Source organism: Pithys albifrons, chromosome Z (genome assembly GCF_047495875.1).
Source record: "Pithys albifrons albifrons isolate INPA30051 chromosome Z, PitAlb_v1, whole genome shotgun sequence".
Taxonomy (NCBI): Eukaryota; Metazoa; Chordata; class Aves; order Passeriformes; family Thamnophilidae; genus Pithys; species Pithys albifrons.
In genome coordinates this window covers 40,217,003-40,237,050 of record NC_092497.1, presented here as the reverse complement: position 1 = coordinate 40,237,050, position 20,048 = coordinate 40,217,003, and the positions used below count along the sequence as shown (strand labels likewise).

Below are 20,048 nucleotides of genomic sequence, written 5' to 3'. Positions count from 1 at the left end.
GTATTGATAAAGAACATTTTTCTTAAATCAGAGTTTACCCTAAAGACAATTTAAGAACTTCCAGCAGATTACTCAGTGTAGAAACTGGTAAAGCCAAAACCAAATTTGTTATAGCAAGCACATTGCAAATGTGAACCAGATTGATGTCAGCTGTGAAACACAGTATGACCATTCACTGACTCACACTAGGGAGACGCAAGTTTTAACCTAATTTCCAAAAAATTGGTCTCTACAGACCTACTTGTTGAACACAGTTTCAACAGGCGGTGCATTGCTTAGCATAACAGCTGTGGAAAATACAAATATGTTTTCTCTCCTTTGCTTCTCAAAGCCTTTTGATTGCCACTCTCTAGCATACATTTGCACTGTATGTGCCATATCAAAGGGAACAGAATGGCAGCTGCTGGAGCAATGGTTTTGTCACTGGGTTTGCATTTCAAAGGGGAAGAACCATTTCCCAGATTTACATCAAAGCACCCAGCTCGTGACCCTTAGCATTTCTTGCATGTTCTGTTGGGGACAGCCCAATGCTACCAGCAGCATTGGAAAATACATTAAAGCTTAGAGTGGTCCCATGTCAAAGAGCACTTTATGCAATCTTAAATCTTTTGCCCTCCCTTGAGAAGTAAATGGATTTTTGTGAGAGTGTAGATTGTACAAAGCAAAGCACATGCTCACTATACATGAAGCAGAACAAAGCAGGCTCGGCCTGTCTCCCAGGAAATGCTTCCAATAGCTGCTGTGAAAGCACATAGCCCATCTCTCCTAACTATTTTAGTTTCTACTTTCTATCAATATGTTTTGACTATGCATTCTTATAAATGGTTCAGCATTTCTTCCTTGCTGCCTTACTACTCAGGACTCACCAATGCATGTAGCTGGCTGTATTAGGATGAACCTGGAGCTAGCTCAGGCAGGTGTGTGCTGGAGCACAGGAACATGCCAGGGTACCAGGGGTTGTATTCCTAAACCTGCAAAACCTCCGGTTAGCACAGACAGAGGGGTCCCAGACCCTGCACAGGGAGAACTGAGGCTGTGAGGGATAGCAGCAACACCCCTCATGGACAACAGCCTCTAGCGGAGCATGAGTAACCAGGATGGGCAGCCAGGGCATCTGCTCACTCTGCTCGAAAAACCCAATAAAAAGCAACGGTAGGGCCCTGAGGAAAGGCCCACCAAGACAATGTGTCCTGTCGTACTGACTGTTCTCACTGAAAGTTAAAAAGGGTGAGCTAGAGGATAAACTCATGCTCAGTTACTCTTGAATGCTTTTACCCCACAAATCTGTATGCTGTGTGTTACTGCCCTTTGATTATAGCTGTAATGCACCAATATGGGTGCTGTGACTGCCAGGTGCTTGCTGGTGCATGGGGAACTGGATGGGGCTCAGAACTGGCCACTCTGCCTCTGTGGAACCTGAAAAAAACCAAACTGTATAAAGTTAAAAAAAAAAAAGAAAAAACTATAAATGAGCAATGGAATTAAGGTATTTGGGAACAAATAGGATTTGCAGAGAGAAATCTGACTGGTACATCCTTTTATCTTGACTATATTGCAAATATATTTTCCATCCTTTTTTATGTCTGGAAGTAACAAAGTGCTCTGAAATATTAAAATAAAACAAACCTGGTACTATACAGGATTTTTTTTGTCATAAAAACTCCCAGTCTTATCCTTCTAAATCCTCATTTTTCTGTCTCAATAGCTCTATCAAATGGACTCTATTGTCACCTTAAAAAAAGATAAATCAACATTTTCAGTTACATTTACTTTGTATAAGAGTTTGCCTGTTCTCCTGTGAGGCAGGAAAAAGTTTTAATAAAACCAGCATTAATGAATTCACACCTGCTGAAGTATCTGGGGGTGCCTGATATATAGCATCTTCTAAATAAGGAAAGAAGTGAAAAATTCAGTCTGGAATGTCTGGTCAAAACTTGCTTCCTTTGCTAGTTAGCTCCCAGGGAGTCCGCGAAGAAGGCTGCTTCCTCACAGGCAGATGCTGTGGGGGTCCAGACCCAGAATGAGTATCCTGTGGACATGGCCACAAAGTATTTCTGCCAGGGCAGAGATACAAGAATTAGACTTCAAAGATGCCCCCTAACTTCAATGCCAACTCGAGTCTTACAGTAATTCCCAAGAAACAACAGGGAGGGAGGTGACAAGTGTCTGCGTTGTCTACAGATATGATGAGAAAAAAACCAAGGAAAAGTAATCCCGTCAGCTCCACTGGAGTACACACCTTCAAATCTTCTTCTGTCTTAGCATTCACACGTACAGGAGATGCAACACCAGCACCAACCTAGGTCCTTCCGTCTTGGGGTCCCTTCACCCCATACACTGTCAGGTGCATAGATAATGACCATACCCTGTCACCTCAAAAATAACCTGGATGGAGTGATTGCACTTAACCCAGCAACATGCAAAATCCTGAATAAGCTGGTCCTAAGAACAACTATCAGTATTATGTGAATGAGTCTCAGTGCCTTCTGATCTTCCTAAAAATTTCATGAGTAGTCAAGCAACTTTCCAGAAAAAAAGATACATGCACTAAAGCAGAAATATAAATGCATATATCCGGATGTCTATAGGTAAGTTCAGTGAGAAATTAATTAATCATTTTCCCTAGCCAAGTAGTTAGTTCAAATCTCTGCAATTCTCTTATGACATGACTTCTCAGATGAATTCACATTTTTTAATCATCATTGAAAACCTTGTTTTTTAAGGAATATTCATGAGACTTTTTCATAAAGGAAATTAGTTGTGGTGTTTTTATGGCATGCTATCTAGCAAAGTATGATGACTTATTTGAATTGCTTTAGTATAAATTCTGCCGTTAAAAGCTATACCACAGTTCTCTTTTTAAGAAAGCACAGATAGATATGAACACAAGTTGTTGGGTTGTTTGTTTGTTTGTTTTGAGATGGACATCTTTTAAATCAACTAACACAGCCAGAGTCTAAATATAATCTGTTTATTTAAACTCAGGCAGAAAAGAAGTCATTTGCACATTATGCCATACAGGAACACACTGGGAGAAACACACTGAATTTTTTGCTGTTTCAGCACACCAGGTTGCAGTGAGTTACCAACCTCAGAAACAGACATTTCTGACAACATGACAACTTGTTCTGTGGGTTGTCCATGTTTACCAGCATCAGTGGGAACTTCCTCTGTCTGCCTGGCTCACTTCCCTGCCCAACCATCCATGCAGAAGGGTCACTCATACAGTCCGAGTAAGAAAATAGTTCTTTTCTCTGTCTTCTGAGTTTTTTTATTTTTTTTTCCCCAAGGTGAATGTTTTCAATCTGCCTGGGGCACTTTCTTTCCACCTACATCTGATAGGTTGTGTATCTACAAGTATAAGAGTGTAAGTATAGCTTTGCATTTTTTTTCTTCCTTCCTACATCAGTTACAGTGAACAGAGGAACTGTAGCTGTTTTCAGGTCTGAGAAAAGAGCAGGAAATGCAATAACTGCACCAAAGCTGAGCTAATATGGATGTAATATAGCAAAAGAGAGGCTGGAAAAAATTAATTTTTGAGAAAAGTATTTTTAAACTGTTTAACCCCCCTGCTTTTCCCTTGCAAATGTCTTATGGAAGACAGGAGGAATAAAAGGGTTAAGAACAAGAACTGGACCTATCAATCCAGTCAGGTTAACTAGAACAAATGGATCCTTTCAGGCAAAGTTGGATTTGCTCAGTGCAATGTTTATAGTTGGGCAATAAATACACAAAAAGCCTTACAATTTTGCCAAGGAGATAGGAACATCCTTCAGGCCAAGTGAAAGCCACTTCTCTCTAAATTGAAACTCTAGTGCAAACTGAAATTCCCTCTCACACAGATGCACCTTTTTTTCCTGAACCTCAAAATAAGCTTTCAGGAACTTGGTATAGGAATCGAGCCAAAGACCATCTCAGCCTTCTCCATGGCAAGCACTCCAGGAAGCAGCAGACAGCTCTGCATTCATGTGCTGATGGAGCATCCAGAATATTCTTCAGCCCAAGCCTTTTCTAAGTGCTTCCTCAGCCACCCTCCTGTCTCCACAATGTCAGTTTTACTATGCTTCAAGCAATAAAAAACCTGCCATTTATACCTTCGAATTACATACTTGAGGATGGCAGTCAAATCACAAAGTTGTTCCTAAGGTGACTCTATTAAGGAGCACTGAGGCACCCATCTGCCAGCCTGATAGAGAGGGATGAGAGATATGCTGCTTACTCAGGCCTAAGATCCATGATGCTGCCAAGAGGGTACCCCAACTTGTCGAGAGCATGGACTACAACCCGCTAATACTCTTTCATGTGGGTAGAAATTGTGTCAGAAGCCAATAAAAGGTCAGGATCAAGGACGACTATAAAGCCTTAATGAGGCAGGTGAAAAACATCAGTCCCCAAGTCATATTCTTATACTACCAGCTGAAAAATGGGGACAGCGAGAAGCAAACACATAGTGCACTTGCTGATTTAACTGCACTGGCAGAGCTCACGAGAAAGTCCCTGTGAATACAGTCTCCATTGCTTGCAGGCACACACACAGCTGGCCTAGAGGCAGCAATCACCAGAGGCTGGAACTTTAAAACATCCTGCCAATAGCAACACTGACAAATGTAAACACTGAATTTTTCAAGGGAATGCAGATTTGAGCAGTGGCACTGATGTTCAGAACTGCACAGTAAGGCAGATCCATCCAATCTGAGATGTCCTGGCAGAGCTGCACAGGTTGGAGAGCTAATCACTATCTGCTTCCTCTGTTAAGGAATGGGTAGGTTTCCTTGAAAATGCCCAAAAGCCAAGTTCCTTCTTGATGTACATTTTCTTTCCGTGACTGGGGTGGAAGGCTCAGGCAGCCAAGCTGCTGACATCAGCATCTTAATTAAAAGCCTAGCACTTAGCTCAAACTAGACTCTTTAGTTCTCCTAAAATCAGAGGTTCTGGTATATAGGCAGACTTAATAACCAAAAGCAGTGCTTTCTCTCCTCAAGTCACCTATTGCTGTGTAGTATAGGAAACATTATTTCCAAGAGGGTATTTCAGAGCTGGCATATAATAATGTGAATTACTAAGATACTGTATTTTCAGTTTTTATTAAAAAAACCCAAAACATCACTTTTACATTTCAGAGTATTTTTAAACAAGGCCTTTCTGTTAAAGCTTTAGATAATCTAAAAGATGTTTACATGATTCACACCTGCACAAAGCTTTTCAAGTCACACCATAGTCACCAAACAGCTATATTGCACAAAGATTCACACATTACCACACCATTTTTAGCTTAATCTACATTGTAAAGTGCTGTTTCATAGGGAGAAACCTGAAAAAAATAGTTATCTGGATAGGCAAGTACTGCTAAACTGCATTTCTGAAAGTTGACACTTCCACAGTAGTGGAAAAAATATCACAGCGTGTTGTCAGTGCCTCTTGTCAGTGTCTTTTTTTTATTTAATAAGCTGGAGTAAGCACCAAAGAGTACTGTCTGGAATGCATACTAAATATTCAAGTAACACCAAAGACCAAACAATTTTTTAACTCAGAATGAGGTAAATACAAACAATTATATAAAAAGGTAGATAAATGTTTAAAGTAGCATCAATTTCTGTCTGGTAGAGTATGTAATTGCATAGCAGAACACATCCCACATTAATTGAAAACTTGAGTGGAAAAAAATCCCTTAAATTTTTAATTTCTTCCTTCTGTGTTTTCAAACCAGTAATTTATTTTTTTTTAAATCAATGAGTCTGAGACACTGTCTTTATATCTGAGTGTTCCATTTATGAGTATTTCCATAAAGTAGCAAAAGGCCTGTTGATATCACTCCAAGTGCTTATAAGGAATCCAAATGTGGAACTGCGGAGTGCTAATTGTGACATAAACCCTCTCATTTAGACCAATTTCTGAAACAGAGGAATCAAAAATGAAACATTTGTCTGTGGAAGGAGATTTGGTCTGGAAATAAGAAATCAGAAAGATCAACCCTATAATCTATAACTCTAAGCTGATAATAGATTTGGTAAATAAACTGACATGCCAATTACACAACAGGAGAAATCACAGCTACTGAAGTGAGAATACTTTCTCTTGGGTCTATATTACTGCTGCACTCAAACAAGTGTCACCTATCAACAGAGTATGTAGGAGTTTTCCGTGTTTGAATCATGGTTTAATAAATATTGAAGGGTAAAAAATAAGTAGAAGGAAAAATTTTAAAAGCACAAAGACTAGCTACAATTCATTACAACTTAATTTTCTCCAAGACCTGGAAATGCAAACACACAAACAAAAACGTTCAAGTTTGTGCTACCTACAAAGCTACTCAAGAACATCTAGGTTTAGAAGTGACTGAGGAGCTGCAGAAGGCCCTCAGAACTTAGTGACTAGGTAAACAAACATTATCAACACTAACAAATGCAAAACACCACACCAGGTGGGGAAACCCCTATGTGCACAGTTTGTTTACTACTAACCATCAGGACTGCATGGAAAACACTGCAGAAGCTTTGTTGACATCAGTTTAGTATTCAGTATCAACCAAAAAAGGCAAATACAGTTTTAGGACTATGGAAATAAGGAAAAACCTGAAATTTTGTCATCCCTCACAGCAACAGAATTTTTATGGAGTGCTTTTTCAGTCAGCCTCAGAAGGTGAAAAGAGGGCAATGACTTCAATCTAGCAAGAAGAAAGATGAAGGGGAGGGAATTATAGGAATGAAAGGCTATGATGATAACCATCTATCACAAAAGAAATTACTTAAAGGATAACTAGGGGAGAGCAATTTGCATTTTCTCCAGCAGGAGAAGATTCCAGAAGATATTCCCTGCTTCACATCTGCTGCCTGGGACATGAAAGTGCTCCTCACACAAGCCCACATGGAAGCTCAGGAGCACAATTCCACAAAGCCTTACCAACACAGAAACACTTGTAGGTGAGACCCAGACAAGAAGTTGCCCTTGCTAGGTGTTTCTAGCCCCAAATGGGCTGTCATGCTCACCTCGGAGCAGACACCATTTCTGCCATTTTTTTCTGGAAGTGGCCACAGTCAAAGGCTTAGGGGAGAGGACACTGGGAGGGGTGGATTCCAGGTCAGATCAGTACAACAGTTCACGCAGCAAAGCCCACTAAAGTTTTGCATTATGGCCTACATTCATTTAACTGTATCATGATTTTCAGGTCCCATTTCACAGCTCTACAGCTGTATACATGTACTTAGTAAGGATACTTCACACACATTCATAAGATACACTATCCCCAAATTAGAAAGCATATCCCCAAATTAGAAAACATATCCCCAAGTTAGAAAGCACCAAGTATTTAACAGAAACATCCTTCACTTTAGATCTTTATTTTTCCATCAGCTGACAGTGCAAGCACCCTATTTTTTTATATAAAGGTTTCTATAAATAGAGGCAGTCCACCTCCATGTCCAGTAAGATCAAGTAACAGATCCACCTGGAAGATAGGTTAAAAATTATGGAAGACAAGAAAGTGACCAGGGACAGCCAACATGAGTTCTTCAAGTGCAAACACTGCCTGACTCACCTGGTGGTATTCTGTGACTGAGTGACTGCATCAGTGGATAAGGGAAAAGCAACAGATACCACATACCTGGACTTCCATAAGGCCTTTGATAGGATCCCCTACAAAGTTCTCACCTCCAAACTTGAAAGACATGGGTTTGACTGAGTGGACTATTCAGTGGATAAGGAATTGGCAGGATAGCCAAAGCCAAAGAGTCAATCAATGTCCAAGTGGAAACCAGTAATGAATAGTGTACCTCAAGGGTTTGCACTGGCACCACTGTTGATGTGGATCTCATGAGATTCCCAAAGACTGAGCAAAAGGTCCTATACCTGGACCCAGGTAATTCCCCTTCATCAATATAAACAGGGTGATGGAGAGCAGCCCTGCAGAGAAGGACTTAGGCATCCTGGTGGATGAAAGATTGGCCATGAACCAGAACTGTGCACTTGGAGCACAGCAAGTATCCTGGGCTGCTGGGTGGCCATCAGGGCAAGGGAAACAATTCTCCCACTCTGCTCTACCAAGACCCCATCTGGAGTACTGCATTCAGCTCTGGGGCCCCCAGTGCAGAGGAGAGACACAAAAATGATCAGAGGGCTGGAATACCTCTCCTGTGAAGACAGGTTGAAAGAGCTGCAGCTGTTCAACATGGAGAAGAGAAGGCTCTGTAGAGATCTTATTACAGCCTTTCACTATATAGAGGACTTAAAAGAAAGGTGGAGGGAGGAAGGGAAAGAGAGAGAGACTTTTTACCAAGGCCTGTAGAGACAGGACAAGGGACAAAGCTTTTAAACCAAGAGGTTAGATTTAGATTGTATACAAGGAAGAAATTTCTAGCAGTAAGGGTGGTTAGTCACTGGAGAAGGTTTCCCAGAGAAGCTGTGGTTCCCCATGCCTGGAAGTGTTCAAGGTCAGGCTGGACATCTCTTTGAGCAACCTGGTCAAATGGAAGGTGTCCCTGCCCATGACAGGGGCAATGGAACTAGACAGTCTGCAAAGGTCCCTTCCAACCCAAGCTATTTGGTGGTTCAATGAGTCTAGGAAAAACTACTGCGTAACACAGTTTTTAACATTTAGAGGAACTGAAATTTGAAGGCAGACATCCTTTAAGGCAGAAATTAGGTCTCAAAACTTAATCAGTGCACTTTGAACAGTCTTACTAACCAAAACCCAAGCTGCTACTAGATAAAAAAAATAATCTATTATATCAAGTATTAAAAGAAATACCTGATTTTTTTCAAGTTGATTACTCATATCAATAATTCCTTTGCTTTTGCTTAAATACCACATGCAAACACTTCTGATTTTTTTAACTAAATTCTGACATTTAAGGTAAAATTGCACTTTATTTTAAATAGTTTACAGTAAAAGCCTGAAAGAGTAAAGAAACTTACCATTATGCCACCAACTATATGACACCATGTGTTCGAACTTGAGTTTTAGCTTACAATCACATTAAAGGCATACAACATGCAATCAGATTCACGTTTACCCTCCTCTTTCCAAGTATAACTTAAATGTTGAATGGCATTACTGATTTCTTCCTGGTTTATATTGTATTTGTTAAAATGCTGTTTTGTGCTGAAAGGCCCAACTGGTGCTTAGGGGTTAACTGAAAAGCATTTGACCCCTCAGAGGCATTCAGGCAGATTTCTTAAAAGAAGAACGGCAATCACACACTATCAGCTTTGACTTCATTAAATACAAAACTGACTAAGAATTTAAGTTAAATAAAAGGCAGATTTCTACCCCTGAAGAGTAAATTTTGATTGCTAGTCCTGAAGAGTAAATTTTGGTTGCTAGTCAAACTTATTCCCTGCTTCCCTCAGCAAAAAAAGTCTGTAGAGAACGGCATTGCACAGATCACAAGAAAGGCAGGAGAATTCCTTTAGTGCAGGAAGTGACTGGACCATTATGCTAAAAAAACATGGGCTAGAGACTTGTAAGCAACACGTAAGTAGAATATAATTAATCAGGACTGAAAACTAAGGTAGAATTCTTCTGCTTTCATTTTCCATCTCAGAACAGCAACGGGAAGAGATTGCTGCACTAGATGTCGTCATGGTACTCCCTGTACTTTGCTGTGACAGCTTCCTCAAGATGAACTGCTGCACCACCCATTAGAGCAAATGCTGGGTACATTATGCCAGAGCAATCCACCTCACACTCATAAAGGCATTTCATACGCCCGGCATCATAAAACCCTACCCTGCCTCTGTCACAGTCAAGGCAAATGCCCAAGCATGATGGCAGGGGAAGGATTCTGCTTGCTGGATCCTTGGGAGCAGCAGGTGTAGTGGGGATGAAGAACTTCTTCATTCCTAAAGTGACCAGGGTGCAAGGCTGTGATGAGTCAAAGAAGGCATCTTCACTCCCACTGTCATGACCACTGTCTTGCTCATATCTGGAACAGAAAAACAGCCATGTGCTTTTGTCAAATTCTGAAGTGGCATCAGTGATGTGAACTGGAGAAAATGTTTTTGTAAGACAGGCAACACCACATGATCACTCACAAAAACCTCATGGAATGCCAGAGAGTCATAGAATACCCTGAGTTGGAAAGGACACACAAGGATTATCAAAGTCTGACTCCTGGCCCTGTACAGGACAACTCCATTAATCACACCACATGCCTGAGAGTGTTGTCCAAATGCTTCTTGAACTCACACAGGGTTGGTGCTGTGACCACTTCCCCAGGGAGCTTGTTCCCATGCCTAACCACCCTCTGGGTGAAGAACCTTATCCTAATACCCAGTCTAAACCTCCCCTGACACAGCTTTATGCCATTCCTTCAGGTTCTGTCACTGGCCACCAGAGAGAAGAGATCAGTGCTTGTGCCTCCTCTTCCCCTCACATTCCTCTTCCCTAGGCTGAACAAGCCAAGTTACCTCAGTCGCTCCTCATGGCTTCACCTCTACACCTTTCAGCATCTTTGTAGTCCTCCTTTGGACTATCTCCAATACCTTAGTGTCTTTTTTATACTGTGATGCCCAAAACTGCGCACAGGACTCAAGGTGAGGACACAGGACCAGTGCAGAACAGAGCAGAACAATCACCTCGCTCAACCAGCTGGCAATGCTGTGACTGATGCCCCCCAGGACACAGCTGGCCCTCCTGGCTGCCAGGGCACTGCTGACTCATATTCAACTTGCCATAGAGCAGGACCCTCAGGTGCCTGTCCTCAGAGCTGCTCTCCAGCATCTTGTTCCACAGTCCGTCTGTACATACTGGATTTCCCTGTCCCAAGTACAGAACCCAGCACATGTCTTTGTTAACCTTCATAGGGTTGGTCCTCTAATTTTGCTAGGGTCACTCTGTAAGGCCTCTCTGTCTTCAAAAGAGTAAACATCTCCTCCCAATTTATGATCATTAGCAAACTTATTTAGAGTCCTGCATCCCAGTCATTTGAGAAGATGTTGAAGAGAACTGGGCTGAAGATAGAGCCCTGCGGAACCCCATTAGTGACCAGTCACCAGCCTGACACTACCCCATTTACTATAACTCTTTGTGCCCAAGCCACGAGCCAGTTGCTCACCCAACACACAATGTGTTTATCCATCAGGGCACTGGGCATTTCATCCTGAAGGATCCTGAAAGAGATGGTATCAAAAACTTTACTGAAATCCAAAGATATTACATCAACTGGCTTCCCTTGGTTAGCTGGGTGGGTTACCTTTGTCATGAAGGAAAAGTAAGGTTTCAAGCAGGAATTTCCCCTGGTGAACCTATTCTGGCTGTGATTGATGACCATGCTGTCCTTCAGGTGTTGTTCAATAATTCACAGATAATCTTCTCCATAAATTTATCAGTCACTGAAGTGAGACTGACAGGCCTGTAGTTACTAGGGTGGTCCTTCCTGCCCTTCTTGAAAACACGGACATTTGACAGCTTCTAGTTGACTCAGACCTCTAAAGACCATTGAAACACCAGAGATCTTACAATGACACCAAACAACTTAGTACCGTAGGTTGAATCCTATCTTAGGACTTAGGGGATTCATGTGGAACAGAAAATGCTGCACAAGTTCAGGTTAGCTTGGAGTTGATCATTCTCACAGTCACAGTCCTCAAGCTCTGTGATCACCAGAGCCCATCACTGGTGTTGAAAACTGAGGTGAATAAAGCATTAAACACCTCTGCTTTGTCTATGTCCCTGTCAGTGACATGACTATCCCCATTCTCTAACAGGACGATGTTGTCTCTGGCTGCCTTTGGCTATTAATTTTTAAAAAAAACTCACTCATTTTATTGTCCCCCTCAGTACTGGCCAGCTCTAACTCCAGTTAGGCTCTGTACACATGGATTTTCTCCCTATAGTGGCAAGCAGCATCTCTGTATTCCTCCCATGCTGCCCAACCTTGCTTCCATTGCCCATACTCTACTCTTTTTTGCCTAAACACTAGAAGGTCCCTGTTCAGCCAAGCTGGCCTTCTACCGTGTCTGCTTGACTTCTGACATTTTGGAATTGCCTGCTCCTGTGCTTAGTACTTTAAAAAATGACCAGCACTGGCAGATCCCAGCATCTTTCCCAGGGTGCCTTATTCACTAGTTCCCTGACCAGCTGAAGTCTGCTCTCCTCATTTCCAGCGTTGAGGTTTTCCTGGCACTTTTCCTTGTGTCAGCAGATATTTTAAACTTGATGGCTTCACAGTTGCTGTGACCAAGACAGCCACCGATCTCCACTGTGCTCATGAGTCATTATTAACAAGGAACAAATCAAGGAGGGCACCTTTCCTAGTCAGCTCCCTTAGTACCTGTACCATGAGTATACTGCTTTGTTCAACCCTCAATCCTTACCAGTGGTTCTCAATTGTGCCATCACCAACTGCAAGCTCCATATGTTCCAGCCCCTCCATTACACATAATGCCACTCCCTGCCACACCTGTCCTGCCTGTCCCTCCTGAAGAGGCTGCCATCCGATGTGGCACACCAGTCACAGGACACATCCCACCAGGCTTTGCTTATGCCAGTGATACATATCTAAGCCAGAAAGGAAGATGCATTTAGTAGGTGAACACTCACTTAGGCCACTTCAAATAATAACCTCTAATAAGGACAAGACCACAAAAGGCTTTACTAAGGAGAGGATGTACCTAAATGTATTTATGCTAGGCAATCATTAATGAACCTATAGGTAAATTCATTAACTTGAGAAGTAATTTAGCAAATATGACCAATCCTTACGGACAAGATGATGTCCTTTGAGTTTTCCATACTGCTGCTATATTACAGTATCTTTAAAATTCACAACAAAAAGTAGTGTTTTAGTAGTTTAATTTTGGGGACAATTTTTTAAGTGGTCTGTCTGAAGACTTCCCTGGACCACTTCCCAGATGATTATTGGAGAAGGTCCTAGCCATATTTGCTCAGTCTACACAATTTTTATTGCCCTCAATAAAGACATACCAGAGAAGCACATGTTCTTCAGTACAGACAATCCCTGCTTAGGTTTTCAAGGGTTTCAAATTTGGGGGGTTTTGGGGTATAGCTGGATGTGTTGGCTAAAGGTTTGCAGACATATGTGTGGATAAGGAAAAAGAAATCAGGAAATTTGGATCTAATTTCTTTGCAAAAATGCTCCATCTGACTTCAAGCAGCTCAGGGTTGAGCTGACACACTTTTAGCATGCTGTACAGGAGGAAGCCAATATATTTGTTAGATTTCTGAAAAAGAGTCCCCAGCAGACAGCCTCCCAGCCTGCTGTTCCTACACACATCCAGGTTTACTACAACTATAACTGACAGATGAAAATCTTTTTATTGGTTTCTCCACTGTACTGTGGCTTGTGCATAGTAGCACTCCAGTACTGCATGTAAGCATCCAGCCTTGGATAAGCCAGTGGCTTGGAAGCTACTGTGATGCAAAAATATGGAAATATGCACAGTGAACATTGTACCTCTGAATGGCTGCCAAACCTAGTAATGGGAATTCCCTAAGCACATTAAGACAGAGTCTTACTGTTGGTAATTAAGCATTGCTTCAATCTTTCAACCTACTCCTTTTTTTTTTAACCTTCTGGCTTTAACTAACATACCTTTATATCTACAAGATTCTGACTTCTTTCCTAAAAAGAACCAGAATAGGACTCTCAATAATCAGAATATTTTTCTGCTAACAGTAGGGATGAACAGGACAAACTGCTTACATAACATCCTTCAAACCACTTTTCACTGGTTAGGCTGACCTTGTGTACTGAGACCAGAGCTACTCTTAATTTACTTCTCAAAAAACCATCTCCTTATATAAAATATACTTTAAACAAGAGTCTGCAATTTACCTTGGACTGGTCACATCATGGGTACTGTGGAACAATTTCTGTATCTTGTTGCTAGGAACAACTCCCACTTTCACCAGGTATGAATAGGCTTCCACACGAAAGGCCCAGAAGTGCTTCCCCTTGGCAATCCCAGTGTCGCCAATGATGTAATCCAGGGTTGTGTAGCATCCAACCTGCAGGCGCTCAGATCCCAGCAGTAGAGGAAATCCAGCCCTACTTTCCACAGAGGTTCTTCTTGGGTTCAGCTGGAGATGCTCACTGTTGTATCCACATTTGTCATCAAAAACAAAACTGAAAACTGAAAAACAGTATCCAAAAAAGGTTCTGTTCAGTTAAGTACTTGGCTTTCTGCACTTATAAACTACACTTTAAGTCACACTGGCATGAGAATTTCTCACTTTGAAATGCTACCAGGAATGACATGCAAGCTCACAGTCTCCATATGTTACCTAGCTAACTTTTAATAGCGCTTCTAAACATTTATGCAACTAGTAACAGTGTAGTGGACATCTGTAAGCTACTGGAAAGTACTTACAGCTCGTAACACTGACAGACACAGAATCACCACCTTGCAGACATATGAAAATCCAATACCTGGAGCAGGAGGTGTATGGAAAATAACTTCTCGGCTCCAAGGGCTACAGATGGACCCTTTATATCCTCGAACTCTAAAGGCATAGCTGCTGTTGTCATCAAGATCAGGCACTACTTTGCTCTTGCCACAAACTTCAACCTTCTGCCATGTCACATTCTCCTTTTCTCTATTAAGCTTATGATACTCAAGAACATAGATGTCGGCTGAGTCTGTCTTCCCAGGGCATTCCCAACTGACCAGAGCTTTGTTGTACATTTTGCTCTGCTCCTCATTGATTTCTGGTGTTTCTAGACCTGAAATAAATGAGAAAAAAACCTCAAATTTAGATATATGTTATTTTAGAATTAACCATACAACGCCTTTATTGAATGGCCATAGCACCGTGTAAGGAGGAAATATAACTCACTTAGTCAGTAGATGAGGATGGTTCTCCGTTCGTGCACTTAAATAAATCCCTTACTTTCTGCTTTTACTTTAAAAGACTCAAGCCTTTCTTTCTGGCAGCTAAAAAAATCCCCATATTAAAACCCTTTATTTTCTGTCATGCAATACAAAGCATCTAGGAAGATCAAGTGTGATGTAACTACAGTATTTTGGATGCCAGGGTAAACTGGCACTGAATGCAACGGCATCTTAGCTTCTATATGAAAGCTGAAGCTAGCACTGCTGCCAGGTAATGCTATATGGATCACAGAGAGAGAAGGGACAAGCTTTGCAACTGCTGCCCTGTGTAAGTTTTGCTTTTCTCCAGAGAAGCCCTTAAAGCCACAACTTGAGAAAGACCTGATGCACTCAGATTTTACCATTGGACTGGAAGGACAAGTCACCAAGGATGTCTTCTTGCTTGGTAATGTCCACCACAAAGTCTTCAAAAGTAGTTTCAGCTGCTGGCCTAAAGCTCTTCAGAGATTCAGTAGCTTTTTGGATTCTGAAAACAGAAGCAGTACAAGAGCAGGAGAGAGAAAAGGGAACTCAAGTGTGCATTCCTTAACGTACAAATTTTAGACTGTGTTTTAAAAAAAGTTCTGCTTTCAGGTACTTACTGATGTCTCCCAGAAAATTTTGTCTCTCTAGACAGAATCCAAATGCAAAATTTAAAGGTCTTTTGCACATCAGTGTAAATATAATGAAGGGGTAATCATTCAGCTGGAAAAGCATTTAAACAATTCGAGAATTATGTTCAAAGTACAAAATACATGTGAAGGGCTAGTAGAGAACACAAAGATCAAAGATCTTAAAGCTGGAAGAGATCTGCTAGATTAACTTGCAAATTCCTGATACAATCTCTGAGTAAAGAAAATTGTCAGGCAGCCAGATAGACTACCATTCCACTGCAGTCCAACTAAACAAGGCTAGGGATTACTGCAGCACAGAGCCCTTCATCTCCTGTGTGTTATTTCCTGATGCACACTTTCATGTAGAAATTTCAACTGAACAGGACCAGGACCATTTCCTGAGCCTCTGCAGTATAAGGTAGTTCATTCAGTACTTTGCTAGCAGATGTCAAAAGAATATGACTGCACATACATCCTGGAACAGTATCTGTCTCTCAGACATAAGAAATTTAAGATACCTGACATGAAGTTGTTTTGCTGTTTGAACAAAACAAGAGGGATCAGTTTCTTTAAGCACTTCCTGAGCATATCCTACAAGGCCATTGTTTTCCAGGAGCCCTTGGTATTCTTCCACTTGCATTTGCAGTTTTTCCAGCCTTATATTCTTAGAAGTTTCAATTGCCCTAAGAGCTGCAGATTTCTTCTCTTCCAGGACATGATATAATTTCTCAAAACTCTGAGATGCTTCTCCTTTAGCTCTTTCACTGTTGCACTAGGAGCAAGCAAAAGACATTTTAAACAGATTCCACAGTACTGTGGCTCTGTGAAGAAACATACTTAAGTTTGTTCAAGATATCACAATAATCTAGTCATCTGTTTCATAGACAAGACTAATGAACCTTTTATGCTCTTTAGAACTGAAAATGAGATCAGCACTGCATTCAAGTTAGTCAGCATTTACTGTTTTAACACCGAGAATGAAGAGCAGGAAAGTATTCCTCTGATTACATCTTGAGTTATGCCTTACATTTGTGTAAACAGCTCACGAAAAAGCACTGTAAAAGCAGGTCAGTCTCTGAAGTCCTCATGCCCAAGAGCTATGTGCTCTTGCACCTTCCCCAATCACCCTGAACAAAGGGTCCAGCCCAGTTTCTCCTGTATAGTCTCTGAACTGTAGTGCCACCTCTGACTACTGCCCTGGATAAAAGGAAATGCAAAACACAAAGGCAATCTGTAATCAAGATACACCTGTAGCAGGAGTTCCTGCAATTTCTGCCTTCATGTTTTTCAGCTTGTGTGTGAGGTTCCAGCTGTGATCCCACTGCAGCGAAGTTTTGCCCTTAATTCTGACCTCCTTGAGGTAAACAGAAAGTGCACATGGTGCAGCACCTTTAATAAACAAGTGCTGTAAGTCTGATGCACCTGTCTTCAGTCAAGGTATCCACTGAGCTCTGTTTCATTTAAATTTACAGCAGCACACAAAAATTAAATTTCCTCTGTATGTTTCCCTATTTCCCACACTGATAGGGTTAGGTCTCACCATGTGTGATTCAGTAGTAACATAAACTGTTCAGTAATTGCTTTACTTAACTGAAAAAAAAAATCAAAGTTTGAAACACTTCACTGAACACTATTTTGAGTCCTTGCTGTGTCTCTGCAAGGGTCATCCCTAGAAAACCCACAAGCCACTCTTACCTCTGTTTCTTTCAAGAGCAGATCCAGCTGTGTGATATGAGCTTTCACCTGACTCTCCTTACTGATGAGGTACTCAATATCTTTTGAAAGCTTCTCCTATTGAAGTAAAACAGCAAGATGACAGAATAAGGGTATCCCACACAAAGTGACAACCAACACAGGTCATCCAGCTAGTGCTGAGTTTATGTAGCCAAAAGGACAACAGCCTGCCACCAGTTATGAGCAGCAACGCTGTGGAGAATTGCTTTGTGACCTGCACTGACTGCCCAGGGACGTGGGACCACTGTTGTGAGGAGGACTGGGGTCACAGCCTGTGAGGGCGAGAAGTAACAGTGCCAGCTAGCTTCTTTCCTCCCCAGGTACCCAGGAGTCTCTCTCACGTTAGGAACATGAGGCTTCAGGACATGACAAAAACTTACAGAAAAGAGTTTTTAGTTATTAACTAATTGTATTAAGATATGCTAGAAAAATGAGTGGTTCCAATCATAGACTTATGCGTCTGTGCCCTTCCTTAACTGTAAGAGTTAGCAGTTGTACAGGAAAAGCCTTGCAAACTGGTGAGGAGGCCAAAGAGCACAAGGCAGGGTAGTCTGTTTTGAGGTTTTTCTCTCCTCTGAGCAAGGGAGGAAGAAAAGGAAGAAGAGATAATAGGAGAAATCATTCTTTTTTAATGAAGCAAGGTTTGCATGTCTGCCTTGTTGTGCTGTGCTTGGGAAGTTAACAGCTATGCAACTTCAGAAACATTCAAGGTCCCAACAGATACCTCAGAAACAAATCTTTCAGGAGTGGGTCTGAAATATGGGCTACCCCAAGTTACCAGAGCATTTATATTAAAAAAAAAACAATGCAAAGTATTAATTGCTTAAACCTTCTCTATTGTATGCACTGATGTACAATTGGCTAAAATTAGGTGAAAGCACTTTTAAGGGGTTATGTTTTGAACCTCACAGAAAACACAGTTTAGTTTCTCAGACATGAGCTACGTCACACTAACCAATGTTGCACAAGAGCATGCCCCAAGACTAGTTCAGGGTCTCCTAAACACACATCCTGGCTTCCTGCCAGGGGGAGTTTGCCCTCTGACCAGAAGCTCAGTACTCTTAAGTACATCTTTAGGCCAGGTCCAATGATATTTACATTTACCTTAAGGGTTTTGTAGGCAGCGCTCATGGTTGTTACTCTATGGTTTGCATGACATCCACCCAGTTTACAAAGATGACAAACAGGCCTTCTGCAGATTTCACAGTACATGTTTACCCTCTCCATTTCATGTTCTGGACACATCAAAACCTGAGGGAAAAAAACGAGCAGAGAGAATGCTTTAAAAAAAGAGATGTTCAACAAACCATCAAAAAGCAGCATGCGATTTTATCACTGGATTTTTTAATAGTTTATCTTCCACATATTATACTTGTCATAGTCACATAGTTTCACAAGGTTTACCTCTGTTTACCCAACAGGCTGTGTAGCCTCCATAGAGCAACCAACTCCTCTGCTAATCCTTGCCCAAGTTGTTTGCACACCTCCAGCTCCCTACACTCCTGCTCAGAAATGCAAATGCAATATATAACACATTCATCCTTTGAAACCTAACCATGTTCATGCCAGCATCTCTTTAAACAGCTAAGAACTGTTTCTTAAAGCAAGAACTGGGTCAACACTGTAACAATTTAAATCTAAACTAGACTGTGATAAACCACATAGCTCTAGGAGCAACAAAGCACAGCCATCACCACCAGCTACAGTCATTTTAAAGAAAAAAGCCTCCAGTCTTTCACTCTTTCTGTCTGATTACAGTTACAAGTTGTTCACACTGAGTAAAAAAATTTCCAGGATCAGCATAAAACAGCATTGCAAAAAAAGTGATGTTTGTGAAAATACATCTTTCAAAAACTGAACATGTTGAAATAACTGCTCAAAGAGTTAAAAAAAGTGTGGCTCAACTCCAAGCTCAGCAACAGATAAAAACATATAAGGGGTGGTGGGGTGTATGCGTATGTATGTGTGTATTGCTTTAAAAAAAGAAAGTGTTTTGCCTCATGGCAGAGCACTGAAAGGCAACATTTGGACCACCTCATCCATAGAAGACACAAAAGAACAGCTCTTGAGGAAGCTTTTCAGTTTCAACATGCCTATATACAAAAAAGACAGGAAAGAGCACAAAATCAGAAAGTTGTGAGTATCACAAATAGGACACAATAAGCTAAAATTGCAGACCATCTCCGAAACCAACTTCCAAACCCCAAAAATTACCTTAGGGCATGGTAAAAAGCCCAAAGACACCAGTCTCACTAGTGCCCTAGAATGCTGAGACTATCATGAAGGCAAATATACAATAAGCAATCCAGGAAGGAAGGAAGGAATCCAGGAATCCAGGAATCAAGGAAGGAAGGAATCCAGGAAGGAAGGAATCCAGGAAGGAAGGAAGGAAGGAATCCAGGAAGGAAGGAAGGAATCCAGGAAGGAAGGAATCCAGGAAGGAAGGAAGGAAGGAAGGAAGGAAGGAAGGAAGGAAGGAAGGAAGGAAGGAAGGAAGGAAGGAAGGAAGGAAGGAAGGAGGGAGGGAAGGAGGGAAGGAAGGAGGGAAGGAGGGAAGGAAGGAGGGAAGGAGGGAAGGAGGGAAGGAGGGAAGGAGGGAAGGAAGGAAGGAAGGAAGGAAGGAAGGAAGGAAGGAAGGAAGGAAGGAAGGAAGGAAGGAAGGAAGGAAGGAAGGAAGGAAGGAAGGAAGGAAGGAAGGAAGGAAGGAAGGAAGGAAGGAAGGAAGGAAGGAAGGAAGGAAGGAAGGAAGGAAGGAAGGAAGGAAGGAAGGAAGGAAGGAAGGAAGGAAGGAAGGAAGGAAGGAGGGAAGGAGGGAAGGAGGGAAGGAGGGAAGGAGGGAAGGAGGGAAGGAGGGAAGGAGGGAGGGAAGGA

At 41.7% G+C, this 20,048-nt stretch overlaps 1 protein-coding gene across 3 annotated transcripts in view; it reads right to left on the bottom strand.

The window, feature by feature from the left end:
* Nucleotides 1–5,065: 5,065 nt before the first annotated feature.
* The window catches only part of TRIM36 (tripartite motif containing 36), a 35,737-nt gene continuing 20,754 nt past the window's right edge, over nucleotides 5,066–20,048 (bottom strand). For all 3 annotated transcript variants that reach the window (XM_071581206.1, XM_071581204.1, XM_071581205.1), the window contains 7 exons: nucleotides 18,282–18,428; nucleotides 17,139–17,234; nucleotides 15,962–16,215; nucleotides 15,192–15,316; nucleotides 14,388–14,681; nucleotides 13,794–14,091; nucleotides 5,066–9,920 (listed from right to left, as the gene is read on the bottom strand). In XM_071581206.1, coding sequence (XP_071437307.1) covers nucleotides 9,566–9,920; nucleotides 13,794–14,091; nucleotides 14,388–14,681; nucleotides 15,192–15,316; nucleotides 15,962–16,215; nucleotides 17,139–17,234; nucleotides 18,282–18,428 — 1,569 coding nt within the window. In that variant the 3' untranslated portion in view covers nucleotides 5,066–9,565. The remainder of the gene's footprint in view (nucleotides 9,921–13,793; nucleotides 14,092–14,387; nucleotides 14,682–15,191; nucleotides 15,317–15,961; nucleotides 16,216–17,138; nucleotides 17,235–18,281; nucleotides 18,429–20,048) is intronic.